General features: G+C 37.3%; 1 protein-coding gene across 1 annotated transcript in view; it reads right to left on the bottom strand.

Moving 5' to 3' along the window:
* Nucleotides 1-23,182, bottom strand: part of gbe1b (glucan (1,4-alpha-), branching enzyme 1b) — a 108,627-nt gene that overhangs the window by 7,425 nt on the left and 78,020 nt on the right. The window contains exons 14-15 of the mRNA XM_008426352.3: nucleotides 20,572-20,702; nucleotides 6,741-6,858 (exon numbers count right to left, since the gene is read on the bottom strand). Coding sequence (XP_008424574.1) covers nucleotides 6,741-6,858; nucleotides 20,572-20,702 — 249 coding nt within the window. The remainder of the gene's footprint in view (nucleotides 1-6,740; nucleotides 6,859-20,571; nucleotides 20,703-23,182) is intronic.

Genomic DNA, 23,182 nt, shown 5'->3' with positions numbered 1-23,182 from the left:
GTTAAATCATAAATTACCCAAATTGTCTTCATTTTTAAAATTTATTTCCCTTGAAACATCCAGGTCCAATTACCGTGAGGGCTGTGGATTCAGGAAATTGCTTAAATCGTAAATATCTGTCAAATGAGTAGATCAAAAGACCATAATGCAAAATACAAAGCCATACTTTAAAGAAACCCCCCAAACAGGTGAAGAACAATGTCATTGACTGCTATAAGGGTCACAAGGTCATTTTTAAAGCTTTGGGACTCGACCCAAAGACATAAAGTTACTGTAGATTATATACTCATGGAGAAAACATCAGAGGTCACGGTTCCCAGGAGAAGCTGGTCTACCGAAATGAATCCAAGAGCAAAGCAACGACTCACCCAGGGAGTCAGAAAAGAATCACAAATGATACTGAATGTACTGCAGGCCTCACTGCCCAGTCAAGATCAGTGTGTCATGTTTCAATAATATGAATGAAACTTGGCAATAATTACATACATCCCAAAACCCAAAGCTCCCAAATATTCTGTGGACCAGTGAGGCACCATATATTACAGTAGACTATAAATGATTAGTTAAAAGTATCAGTTGTCATATCTGGTACTAAATAGCCTAAAGGTAGGTATAAAAAACAAAAAACCCTGCTGTTTTACACATACGTAAAAAGAGAATGAAAACAATTACAAATGTACAAAACAGTGGTGGGCTTAAATGCAAATCTCTTCACCAAGCAGTTTTAAAAAAAAAAAAGGTTGCTCTGAATGGCCACCTTATTCCAATGCACATCTACCATTTCGCTGCAGTTTTATTCAAAATGATATTCAAATGTTTCCTTTAAGATTTCTCTGTTATAAATCAGGCTAAATTGCCATGTCAGTAATGAAAGGCTATTCAACTCAACTCCATAAAACAACCCCCAAACATCCACTACATTTTGAACACATTTCACAATGAGGTCTTTATGGCCTTTGATGAAACGGTATGTTTCTCATTCAAACACACTCAATGGTCTGGTCATTTTCCTGCCTCAAACTTCCCCCCCATCTTGTTTAGTCACAGAAAAGGTCTGTGAAAAGGGTCTCTATCAGTTCCTCTGGGATCTTTTGAAACCTTTAATATTAAACACTTTGCTAACAGAGAAGTCCATGTTGGTTGACCAAAGCCAAAAGCACAATTGTCAATTTCTTAATGGGTACACAATTCGATTTCTACAATTCAAACTCTTTTTGTGACATCCCTCCCACCCCAAAAAAAGAAAACATCACAATGATCTTTTCAGAAAACTTTTCCAAAATTGACCATGTTCCGTATTTTTTTCCTTACTGGATGATGGTAATGGCACTTTTTAACCACATGACTTCAAATCAAATACGTTTTTTAAAAATATATATTTAAAAGATCTACGTAATTTTATATACGTTTTAATTTGCTTATAAAACATCTAGTATTTATTTGTTCAGTCAGAAAAATGTCACTCCCATATTTTGCTTTTGGAAATGTTTTTCTGGAGAATTTCTTCTGTCAAATAAAGGCCGTAAATATTTCACTCTGTGTAATGAATCTATACATTATATATTAGCTTCACTCTAAATTCACTAAACATTTTTTTCTCACATTTTTACTGGCCAAAGTTTAAAAACCAATTCATATTTTTCTCATCAGTTAACAATGATGCACTAGTTTATATTTGTCTTTCATTAACAGTCTGAATAAAACACATTGCAGTTTGTGGTTGTAATGTGGCAAAATGTGGAAAGGTCCTTTTGCAATGCACTGTGTGTACAATCTATAAGCTCTTTTGGGATCTATGTTGGCATTTTCCTTTGTTTGTTTTGAGGAGTTGGATCTGTTTTATCTTTATTGATTTCTTTGATAACGTAGAAAAGGATCCCACAGACAGGACTAAATAGATTACAGTAAACCCTGACCAGATTTGCAAACACTGGGTGTCAGGGTTACATAGTGTTCTCCAGAGCCTACCAGGATACAAGGATGCTCCTGACTTTGCCTCCTTGATCTAATTATGTGCACTCACAGGCTGCAGTGTGATGCGTTCTTGGAAGATATAGAGTTTATTACCGCTCTGTAACGAGGAAGCTTGAGAACAGTCAGACACATTAAAAAGGCGGGAGAAAAGAAGTTTGAGCAGACTTTGAAAGCATTAGTTGTTAAATAAAACATGGATGATGTGGGCACCTTGCTGCATCCCCCGCAGTGGCTTTTGTCTGATTATTCTTGTCATTACCCGGTAGGTGTGAAGAGGAGGAGAAAAAGTAGCTTTATTCCAGACTATATTCTTATTGTCAAATCTCTATGAAGCCGCCTTTAAAGGAGACTGGGTGCCGCGTGTGCAGTCCCCGCTTGCCTCCATCCTTTTCTCCCTGTCGGCTCCTTCCCTCTCACTTCCTCTCTTTCTCCCCATTAATTTGCACGAGTGCCAAAATTAGCAGATGACTAGCTAACTAAACTTCACATTTTAGCCAAGAGGGACACGACAGAAGAACTTGTGTTTAAATTAATAAGACTCAGGAAAAAAAAAAAAAAAGTTAACAGATTGGAGAAACTGTGTCATTAAGTGATGAAACCTAAGCTAATATGATAGCGGATCAGAGTCTGCATGAAAAAGGAAGAACCTTTGAAATAAAGTTGACAAAATAGCTCCGGAATGATGTGTTCAGGAATGGCTGAAGATTGCAAAAAGAAATTCATGGCAGTTTGAAGTTCACAGCCCAACACCTGATATTGAATTATATCCTCCACCCATTTACAGCAACACTTTCAGTATTGATCCAGAGAGGTTCAAGTGAAGTTCAAATGAACAGGCAACCCAGCAGGTGCAATGTCAAATATGGCACAAATATAAAGGGACAGTTCAGATATCTTTAACAGCAGCTCTGTCAAGAAATCAACAATTAATATCTTACATGCAGCAAATACTAACAGCTAGCGGCTTCATCTGAAATTTGGGGTAAAATTGATGCAAAATCTTAGCATAAAAAAGGTTGAAATCACATTGGAGCTGCTTTATGCTTAGATAATCCAATATATAAGATTTACTTGAATGCACCATAAATGTGCCGTTTTTGGGAGATCCTTTCTGATCAAAGGAACTTCTCATCACACCACGAGGGCGTATGCTGTGCGGCATTTTGAGCTGGTTAAATGCTCCAGGCAGCTGGATTTGGACTTTATCAGATTTTTCTCCATTATCATTGATGTACATCCTGCTTGACATCGTTTCCGGTGAGTAATTCAGTTAAGTGCGAAGCGGGCTACATATCTTATTGCGATTAAAAAATATGGATGTCGACATAAAAATTTGGTGTGGTTCACCTTACTTCCTGCACTGTAGCTTCATGAGAAAAACCTTATTGCTCGTAGCGATAGCTGTGTGTTGTCTTTGTTTTGCTTTGGTGTTACTTTTTAAAGTTGCACTACAGAACAACACATCCAAACATTGTGGATGTCCCAAATTGTTTAAAACAACGCTGCACATGTTTGGCAAAAGGGGCGTGATGCGTTAGTTCTGAGTTTGTGCAAATATTAGGTTTTTACCTGCAACTTTCACTGTGTTTTTGTATACGTGGCAGCCATATTGAATTTTGAATTGTGGCCTGGTAAGCGCAGACTCTCAGTCATAATTTAAATTTCAAGCGGAAACTTGAGTGGATGTGTTTCGGACTGGGAAATCAGTAAATCCAACTTCAGAGTACAAACAGAAAATGCCATAATTAACAGTTTATCTGCCTTGAATGCCAATTTCAAGAGTACATCGTTTTTCCACACAAACCACTATTATGTTTCTAAAATCAGTCATAGATTTCAAACTATAAGAGCCACATATATCGATTTATACTTAAAGACTTGTGTATTTGAGTCATGATATTAAATCCTTATAACTTTTTGATAGAACTTTACAAATTCTGAACTTTCTCTTTAAATAATTTAGACACAACCATGAAATATTTAGGAAGCACAAGAACAAAGCAAACGTAAAACAACAACAACAAAAACAAAAAACACTAAGCATGACTTCATCATTATATCTAAACTGGATTAAACATAAAGCAGGTAACCATCTGAGTATATCTGGGCATCAGTGGAGCAAACATGACAAAATTTACATTTTTAGAACCAATGCTATTTGATCGTATCAGCCCGAAGAGGCTCTCATGATGGAGGACCAGCGGCTCGTCATTTCAGGTAGTTTACATCCCTACATGGTGCCGTGCAGGTTTAAAAGGCATGCACATGAAAAGGTAAGTTCTGACGCCATGAATAATGCACATTGTTTGCTGGGGAGACTGAAAGAACCACAGATATCAGATTCCCATGACGCCCAATAACTTCAGGGTAACTGCCAAGCTTGTGCAAAAGAAAATGCAGAGAAGGCAAATATGATATTCACAAACAAAACCTAATGCAACGGAGACTAGATACAGTATTTCCCTTCCCCCCTGATGGATGGATCTAGCCTTGATGCATGTAGCCACATTTGATCATTTCTTTATCTGAGATTAAAAGCTTGAGAGGAAGCTAGTAAATTATGGGGCTGTTGTTAGGCTGAGAGTCCCAGACCAGGGAGATAGTGGCACTTTGCCAGGAAAGCAGCCCTCTTTCATGCCAGCACACTTAAACCTCATTAGAATGGCTTTAAAACATTCTCTCACTACAAACCCCGTTTCAGGCCAATTAAGCTGATTTGAGAAATCAAACATTCAACATAAATAAGGAGAAAACATTAATGCGCTGACAGCTATTTCATCAGACTTTGTTTCTCCTGGCAGCACTTACAAAATTACTTTGCAACGGTAAAACTGTGAGAGTAAAATAGTTAAAGAGATGCATATCCGCTCAGTGAGGGCGGGGTGAAGGCATACATGTTTGAGAAAAGAAAAGCAAGCAACCTCTCTCCTGCCAAGACGAAGAAAAAAGAAAAACGCTGCCAAGAAGGCAAGATAATGTAGACAGATTTCCTGCAGTCAACATCCAACAGCAGTCACATTCAAACTCCAACTGCATAAGAATAAACCCCTTCATTAAAGCTATTCTGATTTATTGAGCAAAAGAAGAAAAGGAAACAGATGATGGATATCAATGATAGCTGTCATCAATTAAAGTCACGTCTTTCAAAACGATGCTCGTTATTGTTGCTGTGAATTTATTCTCAAAAGCTAAAAACACACCAATCCTCGAGATTCATCAATCACATTAAAAGTTGCATCAATAAGCTGTCGGGTTGGTATATATATTTATACATAACACTTTAGGCTTTAGCCCAAACTTTACTGAGTGTCACTGCATAAATTAACGTTATTACTGTTTCAGTCCATAAAAAAAAAGTATATATATATATTCTATTGTGGTATTATTCTGTATTCATCTGATGAATGAGAAGACATTTGTCAGAAATTGTGAGTGATGGGAGATGAACAAAAAGTGCTCAAATCATCAACATGGTGTGTATTTAAGAAAGAAAACTTGTGTCTTTTCCTTCAAATGCTGCCTTAACATTTTGGATTTTAAAGGTGGGTCTTTTAAACCTCTGCGAAAACAAAACATGAAAGCAAAAAAAATAAAAAAATGCAGGTGACGGTGGCGATCTACATCCGTAACTTTGAGTCAGGATTCAGCATCAATAATGTGGTTAACTATGACTAATGCAAAGGATCAAGCAATTTGCACACCCTTCAAATAATTAAATGTACACTGCCTGGCAACAGTATTCTTTCCCTTGAAAACTCTATGTATTGTATTGGGATTTAATATGAAAAACTTCATATTAGCACATGCTTATGGAGAGAGAAAAAAACACAGTTGTCTGAGGGTGAAATATTTTTCAAAGTTGTTTACAAAGACAAAATAAATGCGACCTGGCGTTAGGTATTTAGGCTCTTGGGCTATCTTAATCTATATTACTCTTCATAAAACAGCAAGTAAAACTAAGCTCAGTTTTGTAGTCTCAAAAACAACCTGAAGGAGGAGTTACTGACCTCAGCTTGGTGCAATCTTTATTGTAAATAGAATGAGGAAAAAGATTTCTGTATACATTTACAAATTAATATATATTAAGGATCAAGAGTAAAAACAAAAAAAAAATGGTAATAAACGTAATAAAGAATTAATATTAATCCCACAAAGAGGAATGAAAGAAAGTAATAAGAAAAAAACAAATAAAAACAAAGATTCTGACACAGTACTGCTTAAAATCTAATATTTATGAAGAATTCGTCTCTCTTTAAAGGTTTAGTTGAGAGCAAAAGTTGCTTATCCAAACTTTGTCAGATAATATTAAATGTTTTTCTGGCCAATTCCAGAGTCGTCTCATCAACGCCCACAATTCCTTTTGATGCTTTTCAGCTGTGACCAACTCCTCAAAAAAAAAAAAATAATAAAATAAAAAAAAAAAAAGCCCACATTTGTTTACTGCTATGTGGGACAATAGTGTCTATCAACAGCACACTCTGTCCTCATTTAGTATGCATACTGACATTTTTGAGCCTGCTTAATTTTGCCTCTTCTTCAGTGTGAATATACAACAACCTCCCAAATCATACTCAAATTAGTATGCAGAATATGATGTTGATACAGCATTGGTTCGGAGAAAAGTGGCTGTAGACTCAACAACAGCCCTGAATCTGTAATTGCAGTGTGCTCCAAAACTAGGACTCAGTGACATTCAACAAGAAAAACAACAACAAAAAAACCGGTGACCTCTTATGAGTCAAAAGTATCGTGTTAGAAATATTTACCAGCATCGAGTTGGAGCGTCCATTGAAGGGTTGGGGCTCAGTGAAGAAATCGGTGTTATGGTCGAGCCGTCCGTGCCCTCCATACTGAACCTCATCTGAATCCAGCTTGATTTTGTATCTGACAAAGATCAGGGTTAAGGTGCAATAACGGTGGGAAACTAGCTTAAGAGCTTGAAGACAAAAGAAGATAAAAAAGGAAAGGTTTTATTATCGGTGCAGACTTGGTTTAGCAGTGCTCAGGTGGTGTATACTTTCTGAAATCCTCCCATCCATTAGCATTCATCTACTTCTCAAAGCACTAAAATGTGACAGTGAGAAACCAAAACACTAATGCTGCCTTACATGAACAGAATAAATTAGTTGATGCTTAACCATACAATCAGATAATTTTGTCTAATAGGCTGGATAAATGGTGTTTGATGATAAATTTAAATAAGTGGCAACAGATGTTGATTTTTTTCAGCTTTTTTTTTTTTACACTAGGAAAAAAACACAAAAATGTAGGGCATAATTACTTCCAACTCCTCCAAATTATTACATACACTCAGACTGAGGATGAATACAATTAATTTAGGACTTTACTGAACTCATCTGAACTGCTTTTTTTCAGGATGGAACAATTACACAACAAGCAATATATTTATATATATAGAATTTGTGTGCACAGTACCACTAATCTTTAATTAGCAAGTTCCTGGGAAGCCATATGCAGATTTTACTGCCATCAACAAGGTAATGTTAAATTACCGGCTGAATATTTGACCACTTTTTATATCATAAATGGTAGAGCTAATTTAAACAAATAGCTTTTTAGGTTTGACAGGTTAAACATCCAAACATTCTTCCTGCCATTGTCTAAGCAACAATGACTTAATATCATCTCCAAGGTATTTTCTTTATAATGTGGAGAACTGCAAGTTTGTCTTTGGAGAAGTGCTGCTTCACTGGTCAGAACCCTCTAAATATATATTGATGTTATACTTGTTTTGGGTAGTAAAAATGTTTTGCTCAGTACAAAGATCCATGTTAGTATTCTGCAGAAAGAGTGATTTAAAATTAGATTTTATACATAAAAGTAATTAAAGTGTTTCTGTTTATTGTTATTTGTTTCTATTTACTGAGTAATAAGATGGCGTATATCTTTAACAGTTAAAGCCATCATCAATTATGTTTAAAGACCATCGATGAACAGAAGTCTGATCTCGTTTGTGGAAGAGCATCAAGCTATTGGCTGAACAGACGAACAGTTAAACTCTTTTTGGTTCATCTCCTTATTTACATTGGGTCTGTATTTTTTTAGTACTCGTAAAAAGAGTGCTTCATCTAAAGCGATATTTATACAGAAAGATGAGCATCTGCTAGCTTCAAAGGACAATTGAAGGCATCCATATGCTTTAGTTTGATATAATCCAAACAAGCACTGTATCAGTTTTGTAGATCTAACCACCACAACTATCCCTATAATCCCCACACGAACACTGTCTTAACTGTACGTCAAATGAAATGTGTTCTGTTAATTATACATGATGAGATTTATATTTGACATTTTATTCATTATCTGCTCTTTTGTGTCAGGGAGAGGCTAAAGAGCTGTGAAGGTTTGCAGGTATAAGACAGTTGAATAATCAAGAGAAAATGTGATGCCTTTGATCAGGTGTGGAGAAGCTTTATGTACTGTATGTGAGGAAGGGGGAGGAAGGCAATCCCACGTACTGTCACTTCCCCCCCCCCCCCAGTACTGTCTCTCCTCTGAGCATCTGAATAAGGATGCAGAGATACTGAAGAGCGGGCTGATGGCAGCTCCCATTATGAGGCTCCCATGAATTGTGTGTATTCTGAAAAAGGGACCACAATAGAAAGACACGCCACGAAATATGTAAATCATGCCATATGCTGAGGCTCCGGGACGTACCCACCTTTCGTAAGAGAGCCCAGTTCTGTCCTTCAGCTGGCTCATGTGAACTAGCTGGGTGAGCTATTTTCCAAGGACATTTTCAGGAAACTAACACAAGAGTGCTTGACATAAGAGTAGTACACATCTTCTGTCTTGAGGAAAAGAATGGGTGTAAGCGTCAGTTAAAGGATTCATATAATGTCAGAGAAAATGCATAGGAGACTAAAAACCCAAAGTGCCATAAGGTGAGACTTAAAAATTCAGAAATCCACATTACCTACAAACTTTGCAACAGGAAAATTTTTCATCTAGAAATAGTCTTCCCTTGCAATAAAATGCAAAAACTATTTAAGATGCAGAGAGCGAGTCATTTACAATTGTCTATAAGGAATTAAACTAACAATTATACAGGAGACATGTGAAAAGTACTTTTTTCCCCCCACATGTTCTGATGCAGCATATCAGACGCACCAGATGGATAAGCAAGTTGCCTGAATATGCCAGGGGAGTTTAGAAGAAGAAAGCAATGGCTTCTTAACTGCTTTATTGACTTTAGAAAATCAGGGTAGCATCTGAAATCAAAGTAGACAGATTCTGTGAATAAAATATGAACTGCGTATGACCCTTAACCTCGCAGGACTCAGAGCCAAAAAGCAGAGAAGGGCAGGTATCCTCAGCTACCGAGCACTGCAGGCACCACACCCCCCCCACAGAGAAGTCACACACCCCACTGAGGCAGGTCGGCAGTGAAACACAGGAGCAGCAGCCCTCTAACCCCCGTACCCTCACAGCCCCGTTCTCACAGACCAAGCCAGAAACTCAGAAACCCCCAGAGCAGAACTGCCTCCTGAGGGGGAGGTGTCTCTGAGTGAAATCCACAATACCACATACCATCTTAACTGGTAAAGCAACTTGCTTTGCTGGTGACCGACTTGCATTCTCCAGACAAATTATGGACCAATCCTCTTTGCAGAAACTCAAACGCCACTCAAATCCTTCGAGTGGCGGTATGTGAGGGGGTACAAACATGCGGTACATCACCAAGGATGGGAGTCAAACTCGGGACTGCATATGAGGCGCTCACTGTAACTACTGTGCCATGCCTGCGATCTGGGAATTTTGACCGTAAATCGACACCTTAAACTGTTTCCCTTTCCAAACTTGCTTTGCTGTAATGGAAAGAACTGGAATAAAAGAGCCAGGCTGATTCTCAGTGTTCTGATACTATTTTTTTCCCTTTCTGCATTCTTACTTTAAAGAATCAGCACAGCAGCTCTTCTGACTACTACACAGGTAAGTGTTTGCTCTTAAAAGCTCTGGGTGCACATGTCCCCATCATTGGACCTCTCCAGTTTTTTGCAGGACCTAACCACTGCATTTGGACACATTTCCCAGGTTCTGCCTCCTTTGGAGTTGTGCTCATCCACTAGTCAAGCAATCTCGATCAGGCCCCTGTTAAAGTCATTCATTTTTACTCTAGACTATTTTCTGTGCTTTCAGCACATCAAATTAAAAAAACTGAGTGAGTTTTCAGTCACTGCAAAATATATCTCACCCCTTGACTGGGACTACTTTAATGAAATAATCTATGTTATTCTCTCTAGCTGTCAGTAGTTTTAATATTGAGGCTGACTAGTGTCTATGTGTGTGTGTGTTACACAGAAAGTCCTGGGAATGAGGCACAGTTACAGTAATTTAGAGTTCCCTATCAAACTCTTCTGCAAGGAAGTGAGAACCAGCACAAATTGGTAGTTGGAAGTGTTTGAGCGATTACGTCTTTGTTAGTAGCTACAGACGGCTGCAGAGACAGCTTGCAGTTCAGCTGGGAGACTCTGTGATCAATACAGCCTTTGTGAATAAAGAGGAAGATTAAAGAACACAATCAGTTTTACCAAATGACTAGAAAGAAAAGACGGCAGACCAAAAGCTTGAAGATTAGAGTCATTGATGACCTGAAAACAATCATGCCATGACCACAATTTCAGCCCCAGCCGCCACTCGGTTTCTCCGTAAGCTCATTGTTGCTTTTTTCTACCTCTATGGAGGTAATAGCATGCCACCATGGGTAAACAAGAGTTAAGTGAGCTCTGTGCACACATCTACAGAATGTGCATGGCCTTTAAAGTGTTATAAATGCCATGTCTAGTCTTTTTATAGTCAATGTCACCACACGTTCTGATTTAAGTTACATAATGGAGGAACAAATGCTAGAGTTAATTTCTATCAAGGAATAAAAAAAGAAGAGACGTATAATAATGTAAAATAAATCATTCTTCTACAGTGACTGACTGTAAAGAAGGGCTAAGAAATTGCTAGAAATAAAGCAAGTATCTACGTTGCTTGGAATCAAAGTAGATTTAACAAAATGATTAAATGAGATTTTAAGCGACAAGGGAAGAGACCAGTCTTCAAGTGAATGTATTCAGTTGACAAACCCAAATAAAGAAAAATTATTAAAAAATAAAGCACCGTTACTTCTGCTGCAGGTTACGTCATTTCCATGGTAGCTTTTGTATTTCCATTGCGGGTATTTCATTTGTGTTGGGGCTATTGTATTTGACCTGAGACCTCTGGGCCACCATACCTAGCTCTTGTCTGATGAAAAAAAAATGGAGAAAAGTCTGTACATCTGGTAAAAAAAAACAAACAATCCAACTTATTCAAAAATTTCAAAAAGAGAATAGTCCACATTAACACCTTTGCTCATAAATACTCACCAGAGATAAACAGAATGGAGAGGTGGCATTTTATCTATGCACCTTTTGGTGAATTGTTACCACATCAATATGTATTAAATATCATGTAACCAATTTTACCAATCTGATAAAGGCACAAAATCATATTTATACCTCCACAAAAAATATTTTATAAATTGCTTCATTAAAAGTTCTCAGATATCCTTAAGACAATAAATGTGAAATTTAAAAATAGGGTCTTTAATTTTTATGGTGAAATTACGCAGCTAAAACCAAAGCTTAATGTATTTTAAAGCTGAAAAGACATTAAAAATGCTGAGTATGTAAAACTAACATTAAGCATTAACAATATTATACTGTTTTCTGATTCTGATAACTAATTTAACAAAGCTCCATTATTGTCCACAGCTTGTAAAAGGCAGGTTATATAATGATGAAAACAGTCAGAGAAAGCACAACCACCTCCACCAAGGGCAAATAAAAGTTCAGCTGCATTAGAGCAGTACCTGAGGTTTCTGCTACACTAACTTGTCAATTAAATCCTTCAGATTCAGCTAGCTGTAGCTTTTCTTTTCTATTTTTATTTTTTGGTCTTGTAAAATGCACTTTTATGTCCACAAATAAAATACTGTTCCATTTGAATTTTTTCTCATATCTCTATTTAACAAGGCACAGCATTCCATATAATCATGCTTTTAAACTTCAAATACTGTGTCAATTTGATTCAAGCTGGGTTCAAAGAAATATATATCTTAAGAAAATCTGAATACTTGAGTATGTAGACGTAAAGGCCAGGTATTATTATAATTTAGAGCCAGACACCCTTAAAAAACAACTTGAAAGTAGAATAACTAAAACACAATCAAATAAATTTCAACCGCTTTTAAATAATTCTGATAATTTTAAATTTAAACTTTCATAACAAAAATCAGACTTTCAAAAATCACAAATGCCGTTTCCTGGATGATTGATAGGGATTTTTTGGTATTATCATTTTGTTGTTACTTTAGTTCATATTTCAGTCTAATGTTCGTCAGTTTAAAGTGTTCTCTTCTTTAAACTGTATGTGTGAACTGACCTGGGGGTCACAGCTGCCTGTTATCTTCATGTGAAACAGTTTGACCGAGATTTGAACCGGGCTCAGATAATGGGTCAGATGTTAAATTGTTTTACGACCTTTGCTGTGTTTAGGTAAAATGTTTTACGACCTCTGCTGTTTCCTCTGCTGTCTATCTTGCCTATCCTCCCTCTTTGAAGTTTGAAAATAAAAGACAAGCTCTACCCAAAGATCTTCAGAACGCTCTGTGAACGGCTCAGAGGAGCAGTTGACAGTCTTCTCCTTTTGCAGAAGTTTAGTCATAAATTCATATACGTTGTCTGTGGTTCTTTTATGTAGGTTCTAGGAAAATACCTATCAATGATGATATTTAATTTGAAACAACGCCATCTGGAAGCCCGTTGTATCCCAATGCATTTCCTTTTCGTTACACATTTTGCAACAGTAAAATGTTTAACGGATGTTTGGTCACTGAATGACAATGTAGGAAAATGATGCGGTAAGCAATTTTGTTACAAAGATCATTTAAGGAAGGCTGTTTAGCTTTGTAAAATTAAATGGGTGAACGGAATCATTATCTAACGACAGACTAAAGACACTCCACTTTTGCCGTTGAATAACGACACAATCTTGGTTCTGAGGGAAAGAACAACACAAATCTGAAGGAGAGAATACAAACAGGCTATGCCAATGTAATGAAAATAGCTTAATAAGCAGGAAGTAAGTAGCCAGAACAAGGAGACAACTGTGGGTAAAGTTAATCAAGTAAGAGGCTGTAACAAACTGATGTAGAGAAACCAGCTGTGGACAGAGTTCTAGAGTTTTAATGTGGCTATGCTAGGATTCCAAGCTACTCCTCTGCAAAACATTTTTTCTGAGTTCTTCCTTCTCACTGGACTAGCAATGAAGGCATTTTCAGTTTGTGAAGTCGAACTGGTAACTTTTCCATCAATAATGTCTTGGGTAAACAACAGGTTATGCTTGATGTCTGAATTCAATGATATTTTTTATGCTTTTTTTCCAATTTCGGTCATGAAAAAAAGAATACAGCTACAAGCTTGAACAACATGGAAGATTGTGACGACATGCCATTTAAAACACAAAAAGCTAAGTTGAAACATGACCTTGCATGGTTTGCATAAATGCATTCACTAACAAACAAATCAAATGCCGTCTTCTTCCTTTTAAACCGTTTCTATGGTCACCCTATGGAGGCTCTAGGCACTACAAGTTGCATATGGAACAATTACGTGTGGAGTCATATTCATATACCTTGGAGCACTTTGCTATGAGCAAAGCTTAGAAAAAAAAAAGACTGCATATTTTTTCCTTTATTTACCTCATCCAAAAGCTGATCATTTTTGGAAATATTGTCTATACACTGTAGTGCTTACTTTGATCAAAATTCTAGTGAGTAAGTGACACCACATCTACAGTTGAATTATTCTGCACGGCAGCCCAGGAAACGCTCAGACAGAAAGGGAGAATGATAACCTGACACAATCGCAACTGCCTATTGGCACAGTGTAAATCAAAGACCAATCTGCCCCTACAGGTACAGCTTTCATGACGGAATCCAGCTGGGATTTCAAATACTCTAACCAGGCAGATAAAGACCACTGTCTGAAGATTGTGTCCACCATGAGATGGAGAGAAAATAATAAAAGACACTGATGGGAGACAGACCACTGAAAACCTAACGGCCGCTGCATTTTAATGAGCAACGCATTTTGTTGAGGGGCCTTGCTCAACTTTTTTCTCCTTTTCATCACAGAGGAAGATAAAAACAGACACATATAAAGATAAGCCTGTCAGAAAGCATAAAGAGGCCAAACTGTCACTGAATGTGTGACTCCTGAGGGATACGTTCTTGTGATTTTTGTTTTAAAGTCAAAATGTACAGAGTTTCGGGTTTTGATTTCTGCTCATGATTCCCTAAATGATTAAGCAAAAAGAAAAATTAACTACAGAGCCAGCTGCACTTATAAACACCAATGGTAAAGGCCATGATGTGCATTTTTAAGTCTGTAGCTGGATAAATCAGGCGAAAGCCCTGACGTTGCCATCCTATGCTAAAGTTTTGCCTGACAATGGAGCTATTTACCTTACAGCTCAGAGTATAACACCTCCGAATCTCAACCTGACATGCATTGCGGTAAACCCTTTGATCAATCCTCACACTTTGACACTGAAACCTCTGCAGTCACAGACTTTCATGCTCATTATCTCTACCTTCATCATTGTAATGTATATAGGATTCCTTTTTGAAAAGAAGGAAGTCACCTCCTGACATAAATGCGTAGGTAGTGTATAAAGGACCAAAATGTTCTTCCCTTCTTTTGCAGACTGCATGAAGCTTTGACTGCCTTTGCTGACCTTGTTTGTAAAGAATAAAGACTGATTATTGTTTTTGAATTGCTTTCATGCTTACATACACTGGATCTCGCAAAAGGTAGTTTAATTACATAAAATGTGCAAGAGGAAAGTGTGTAACAACACAATCAGCTCATGACAGCAGATAAAAATACACAATATTACGTTGATGAGAACAAAATGAGATTTTGGAGAAAACACAAAAGAGAGAAAGTGTGAAAAAAAACATACACAAGCTGGATCTTAAATAACTTGGAATTGCTTGAAGAATACTCTGATCCAGGTTTAACCAGTTCATACATTGCAATGTCTTTTATCAGTAAATATTGTAAATACTTGACAGATTGTCAAATGTGGCTCAGAATAAGCCATCTAGTATAGTTCTGAGTCTGAAATCGTTAAAATACCAGAGGAAACAAGTTGGTCAGAAATCATTAAATAGTTTGTTTTAAACTCATATCCCTTTTATTTTTCATTTTTTGAGACATACCTGACTCATACCCCAACAGAATCAAACTTCTAGGTTAATTAAAAATAATTTTAGATCTAAAACTGTCAAAGCTATGAATACTTTTGGGCTTGACTTTAGATAAAACAGGGCCCATAACAATGGCTTAGACTTACTTCATTAGAGAAAGTCATGCTGACAACACAGACTTCACTTTAATGAGAAATATTGTGACAATTTAATATCTTGAGATCTTATTACAACCCAAGTAAAAAGTCTTTAAATAAATTTTTTTTTTATTGCAGTGGCATTATCTCGCACTGAACAATTTTCTGCATTTCTCTACAAGTGAACTTGGGATATGCATTTACCTTCCTTATCATCCTCTCCACTGTGCACTGCAGCAACATAAACTTCAGTTCTTATTTAGCTTTTCATAATTAGTTATTGTTTTATCGTCAGTTTTTGGTACTGGGTTTTATTTGCAGTTTTCTCCTCCACTCAAAACAGGGGCAGAGAAAAAAGGGTGGGAAAAACATGAAGAAAAACATATTGGTTTGGGATTTTATCTCTGGGCGGATGCATCGACGAGTAATGGTCTCTGTATACAGGATGCTCACGCTTCCCAGCTTGTTTTAGTTCTTTGCAGTTGTAGTTGTTATGAACTTCTTAAATTATGATTAACAGATGATTATGAAAATGAATTATAGGATCAATGCATTGCAAGCTTTTTCCCCTCATTTTTACCAGGCGACTTGCACTTTTTAACCAAAAAGTTCTTGTACACATAAACAACTCTCCGCTTGGCGACACCATACTTAACGTAGCTGAATAATTAACTGCAGAAGCTCCACAGGTGAGAAATAACATCTGGAAACCTGACTTAAAAAGCAGGCAGCATCCAACATGTGACAGAAAGCAACAAAAAGAACATCAGTGATGTGTTTTTCTTTTCTTTTTTACTCCGGAGGGACACTCAGTTATTGTACGATACTTGCTACATTGCCAAAGGAAACATTATTCCTTGGTGGATCAATTTTCAGCGGCACACAGCATGGTCAGCTTCATTTAGCCATTAGTTCCAGATATGGCTGCAGAGCAGAGCTCCACTGCGACATCCTGACCCTCACACAGGTAGAAGAAAGTTTAAGTATATGACAGCTGAGTGTAATGAAAAAGCACTTTTGGACTCTTTGAGCTTGTCTTGTTTACCTCCACTGCCTCTGAGTGGCACTTTCATCTGTCTTCTCCCCTAATTGGATCCTCTGCACACATTCCCATCGGAGGATCTGCATCTTCTCATACACGCGGCGCATTTACCTTGCTCACACACACAGCACATTTGCCTTTATGTGTTTACCGCCTCTCTGTATAATGACAGCCGGAGCTTTGCCCTCACATTTATTTGCATTTCCTCTCAACCCACACCCAGTGTCTGAGACCTCTCCTTAAACATCAAAAGAAGCACCAGGAGGAAAATATGTGGTTCTATCTAAATGAAAATAAATCCTCAAAAACGATGTTAGAGACACTCTGCAGCTCGGCTATTAGCGCTTTGCCCAAAATTCACCCTCTAGACATCGAGCTAATAACACGAGGCAAAAAGTACAATTATCCCACATCAAACAAACTTACAAAGTATCAACCAATGCCTAGCAAAACTATGTACATCCCTTGAAGTTTAGTTTTGTCACGTTAAAATCACAAATGTCAGACTGTTTTGTTTTTTGTTTTTTTTTATGGGCATTTTATCCAATAGAGCAACAGAAAGTATATGTTATGGGAGAAAATAAAAACAGAACTTTTTTTTTTTGCCTCTCTGTTTTTTAATAAATAAAAATATAAGTGTGGAAAGCGTTTGTCTTCATTCCTTGGTAGAACAATTTTTTTGCTGCAATTGTAGATAGTCCCCAAATTGCATTTTTGCTGCATCCTCTACATGGGAATTATTTTAGGATTCTACCACCAATGACCACATAAACAACATTGCACAACGATGGATCTCTAGAACTCATCCAATGTTACCACTGACTTCTTGGTAACTTCTATGATTAAATGCTCTTCTTGTCTGACATGCATCATTTTCCTTCCACCTCAAAATGCAGTACATCGTGTTGGTCTATTAGATTCAATCCCCACAGAAAACGCTGAAGTTTGGGGTTGTGACAGAAATAAAACATGAACTCTTCCAAGCCTTATAAATATACGTCAGCATTTAATTTGTTTCTGCTATACGGAGCGATACTAACCTAATTACCTTTAATCTAACTTTCTGAAAAAATGTATTAAATGCCTGCTTGAGATCATTTACGTTTTCAATGATATTTAAATGCATTTTGAAGCTTTTGTTATGGCATCGTTAGAAAGGGGGAAAAAAAAGAGATACTCTCGCTTGCGACATCGTCTTAACTCATCATAGATTAGATTGAGATTTTAACAGCCAGCATCCAGAGAAAAACAAGCTTGGATTGCATTCTGATTCATTATCACTGTATTTTAATCACAACCAAAGAAGCAGCACAGCCTCCTGTCCACCAGGGAAACTGATGGTGTGAGATGTAGTCGGCCTCATAAGGGAGCAATGTCCGCGATGAAAAATACAGATCTGTCAGCTTCCTGTCCCCCTACACATTCTTGATCATTAGGCCTGCTGCAATAACAACTGGGGGACTCATTAAATTCCTGACAGCCAATGTTGCTAAACAGAGTCTTTCTGAATCAGTGGGCTCTGATATTATTTCTCTCTAACAGCATAACAACAATGCAATAAACAACCAACTCATATTCCCCCTCAACAATTACGACACAAAGTGCCAACCTCGGAGATGGGGGGGGAAGGGGAGGTGGGAAAGTCATTAAAACTGTGCGTCTTTACAAGTCTCGTTTATTTTTAACAGGGCTCCCGCAGAGTGCTTAAATCTCTGATCCACTTCTCAGCCTAGAGTCTTCTCAGGGGACATTCTTAGTACCCTAAAATGTCTTGTGCCCCCCGTCAAAACGTAGGAGTTTAATTAAGAGACAAGTCAAGCTCTTAAGATCATCAAGAGTGAATGTGAAGATTAAAGGGGAGCTTGATGCAAATCTGAGAAAGGAGCACAAAATAAATAAAATAAATCAAAATCATGGAAGTTTGGTCTGAGAATATTTAATAGAGAAGGGTTTATAGTAGTGGGAAAAACCACAACCTTCATCAGTTCAACTCTTTCACCTCTCAGTACATAATAAAAATGTTTCGCTCTTTAGGTTAGATCCGACAATATCTATAAGTGTAGAAAGGCACCTGAAATCCAAATTTCACTACATCTTTCTGGATGCACCGACAGTTCTTAATCTGTTGGGTTTTGTGGACTTTAGGTTACCATTTTCTACATATAAATAGATGCATTTCATTATATCCTCATAAAACGAAGAACTGAAGGAGAGTTCACAGTCTTCTTCATATAACCGCTTTTAGCATCTAGTAAGGAACGAAACTATGATGATTGACACATTGTTGGTGTAAGCATTTCTTGGAGAGTGCTGACAATAGGAGAAGTGAAGACTGTATCAGCTGCTACATTAGCAATTCTGTAGCATTTCCCAATGCAGCTGATATAAGTGGAATGTGGTTATTACTTTAAATTTATATTATATGTATAATGAGGCATCATTATCTGGGGACTTGCATACAGTTTTTGCTAAGCCACAGAGTTCCTTAGGTGTACAATAATATTTTCCAGCAGGGTAAGGAGTCCACTCCTCTGTGTGTGGATTGTTCATTTGCAGCTTTCCAATTTTCTGTCTCCTTTTATTATCTTGGCAAAATACTGTTAGCAATTTTCTCAGGGAACGAAAGGAATAAAATAAATAAAGGTGTCACAAATATAGTGCATTAAAAGAGGTAAGTCAATAGCAGTGACATTCACAAGTCACTTTTTTCCAAACCCAATTCAGATCTCAAGTCTTTAAAATGAGCAGTGTAGCTTAGGAATGGAAATTATTATCGCCAAGTTCAGTTATATGCAAAATCTTTGTAATTTTCAGAGCATGCAATTAAACATGCAAAACCTTATCAACTGCTGTGAATTATTTGGACTAGAACTGTAAGATATTACATTAAAATAATATATGCCCTACTGATAAATTGTAATTATTACCAAAGTATAGTACACATGTGAATGTTTATTAAAATAACAATAATAAAAAAAAGTAAACACTCTTTATTGTTAAACTTCTAGAAGACACAGACAGGACTCGATTTAGTTCTGAAAAAAACATTTTTGGCAATAATGTTGTTTACACTAGTCCACCACAATACAGTGCATTATATATAATTAATAGATTTTTTTCCCCTCATTATGAGTGCAAGGATTTGCAAGATTAGGAATCTATTTACTAAGTCTGTATTTAAAACAATTTCTTTCAATTCTGAAGACTCAACCTGTCTAAAGGTGTACCGACAGATCATCAAATGGAGAGTGAGGTGTGAAGTAATAAGGGAATCAGAGGGAATACTGAATTTCTAAAAGTAACTGTGAAAAGAACTGCTTTTATTTTGAAAAACTAAAAGCTCTGTAACGGCACTCACCTAACAGAGAAAAAAGAAGATTTTGAAGGCATGCTAAGTTCATTTTGTTTAGAAATTACCCCAAGCTATTGAATACAGAGTGTAGATGGAAAGATATTCAAGAGATCATTATGAATTAGGTTATAAAAGGCAACATTTCACAAACATCCCTGATTAACAAAACAAACACATCCTTTATCAAGAGAATTTGTGCATCTGCGTTAAGAGTTGCAGTCTGCAGCTCACATTAAGCGGATGCTCACTCAACAGTGGGATCAAATACAAATAAAAAAAAAGGTAGAACCAAGCATTACCATGACAACCTGTCATATGTTTACTCCACAGTAACTCAGAATGAACACATTAATTATTTACTCAGATGATTTACCCCTACAGTCTCACTCTCACCTTGACTGCATAATATAAAGATTGTTCATGAGATTCTGGTCCCAGAAATCAAGCCCGAGTCAAGTCTCAAACATTTAAAGGGCAAATCTGAGGCAAATCTCAAGTGTTCAGAGCATCAGTCTGTTGTACCTGAATACAAGTATAAATTAAGTCCCGAAGCTTTAAACGGCAAAATGAAGACAAGCCTCAAGTCTTGAGAGCACGGGTTAACATCTAGGGTCTGTTCAGCACAAGTTTGAAATTTTCTTTGTACAACTAAAGTGCAACTCAACTAAGCTCCAGACTCGAGTCACCATCTCTGCTAAGAAAGCTATTATTGCTGTTAGTAACTTTAGATTGTGTGAAAGGAATTTCAGTTTCTGAAAAGAAAGTAGATATGACATGGCATATCAGAATAAAAAAAGGATACTTTCCTGGTGCTTCTACACCCACTCTGTAGTCCTGGAAGCTCTTGTTGGGGTGGAAGTTGAAGATAAAGAGCACATTTGCCCTATCAAACACAATGACCTTGTCCCCTTCATGCTTGGCACTGACGTAGGCCTGGAGGAGGAAAAGCGAAGGGAAAATTAAAGTTAAGTATTTCTTCATGAATAGTCATTACCTCTCTCATACTGGATTTAAACAGTTATAATGGGTCACATTATATCAGGGGAGCACAGATATGCAAAAAGAATGAGACGCACTCCCACATCAAAATTTCAGGTGGCTCTCATCAGCGGAAAGCAGCGGCCCTGATGGTGTGAGGCAGACGCTGTCAGCTTTAGACAGCTGCGTGTGATAACGGCGCCTCTCTCTCCTCCGGAGCAAGCCACGGCTAACGTGTCATTAGCAGAGATTATCAATGTCACCCAACCTCCTATTTTTGGTGCCTTGTTCCCCAAGCCAATTTCAGGGCAGCATATTCACGGCTGAACGAGATGATAAGCACCCCTGCAACTGGACCAGCAGAGAGGATGGAGGTTAAAGAAATGAGCTGACAGCCTGGAGTCGCTCCATTTCTCCAAGAGCTCTGAAGTAATGCCAACTTCGTCTGGCTGACAGCGACTGCTTTGGAATTGCAAAATAAAATTTAGCTTGCGCCTATCAAGCAGTGGTCAAATAAACCCCTGTAATTCAGTTTTACATACGTGTTCAAAAAAACATGTGAATCGTCTATGCTGCTGTTCAGGCCACTTGCAAATATATGTAGAATCTCTTGTTGTTTGCTTACAAAATCCAAATTATGCATTAGATTTATACAGCAATGTCCCCATGAGATAAACAAACATATGTTTGCCTGATATCAAAGTGAGAAATTCCAGTCTGAAGTTAGGTCTCAGACAGTTGAGTTTCTGTTTTTGTCACCGCCTGCAGCGCCACACTGACCTGGAACAGCTCTGAGTCGATCTTAGCCATGGAAAGAGAGCAGGATAAATCCCCATTTGTGAAGTCAGCACTCAGGAAGATTTTTTTTTTTTTGGGGGTGGCAGGTGTGGGGGGGAGGAAACGGCTCAAAGAATGTCCACAACCCTTCAGTCTACTCCTCTTCCCCCACTGTGACAAAAATTTAGTCAGCTGCAGATGCTCTCAGTTTAAGAGAGAAAATTATATGAAACTTAGACTTTTTTTAGGACAACATTTCTAAACATGTCAGTTATTTTAACAGCTCAAATCCTTAATGTGGTTTGGTGCATTTGTTATTTGACTGTGTTTGGACACAGCATTAAAAGCCCCACAAGTTTGCCAATTTTCTCACCCAATCTTTGCATGATTTTATGATTTTTTTTTTTGATGATTGTGAGAAATTATCTAGAAAGGAGCTGATTACCTAATTATAATGAGAGATCTCAAGATGAAATGTCCGGGTAATGTTGTCATAGTGATAATTTAATTGGGCGATTGTCTTGAAATACAATTTTTAGCTATTTGTTTCAATTACACCATCATTATATCATGTTGGGATGAGGACATTTAGTCACTGTAACTTTAATAATGCATCAAAACACATCAAATTTGGTGGCATATGCTGCGTAATCATCTAATTTTCTAATCCCACATTCTTGACCTTGCAGACAAATACAGTGATTTCAATTAGAAGCTCCTTAAAGTACATATAAAAGCCAGATTACAGTTTGAAAATGCACACGGGAACAAAAGCCCTCATTGTTAAAATAAATAAATACATAAATAAATAAATAAATAAAAGCCTTGTGATTTAATGAATCTAAAGTGGAACTTTTCAGCCAAAATGACCATCGTTGTATTTATTTTGGTTGTATTCATTGGGAATATAAAAGACTGGGATCCCCATTCCAGTTGTAAAATCTGGAAATACATGATCAAGCGAGGCAGCTTACACACTGGACTGTTCTACCAGTTCTTCCTGGTTCTGACACCAGGAAAAATGGTGTCAGAACTTCAACAAGCTTTTGTGAGAAGTGTGTGGAAGGAAGTCCAAGATGTTTGATCCGCGTCATACAGTTCAAACAAAATGCTACCAAATACTGAGGACAATTAGGTAAACTTCTGATTTGAAAACCATCAATAAACAAATACTGTTTCTCTCTTTATTGCATTTAGAAAACAGAAATCCTTTTGGTAATTCTAACTGACTTAAAACAAGAGAGGCTTGGTCTGATTTATCTTCAGACGGTGAGAAAAAGGTCTCAGCCCGTCCAACGTGGACGCTGGAGTCCATTTCTCATGGTGTTCTGGTTTTTATTGGCATTTCTTTCCTTTGTTATAAATCCAGCACTGGTATTGCTGCATTGACAGAAGTTTCAGTTCACATCCACAGTTTGGGCCTTTGAAGCTCTACATCTCTGATGTTTCCACAAATCACAAAGTCTCCCTGCGTGTTTCCATTTCCCCTCAGTTCATTTGCACCTGAGACAAAGTGGAAAAAAAAAAAAAAACTGCTGACAAATCATCCCGTGCTCCTCCTTTCAACTACAAAATGTCCTTGGATCAGGCCGGCACTGAAATATTGAACCAGCTGAGCTATAGAATGTATCTAATAAATGCAATTACCTTGGCAATGT

The sequence above is a fragment of the Poecilia reticulata genome, chromosome 13, assembly GCF_904066995.2.
Source record: "Poecilia reticulata chromosome 13, P_reticulata-male-v2, whole genome shotgun sequence".
Classification (NCBI taxonomy): Eukaryota; Metazoa; Chordata; class Actinopteri; order Cyprinodontiformes; family Poeciliidae; genus Poecilia; species Poecilia reticulata.
The sequence above is the reverse complement of the archived record's forward strand: the minus strand, read 5'-3'. Positions and strand labels throughout refer to the sequence as shown.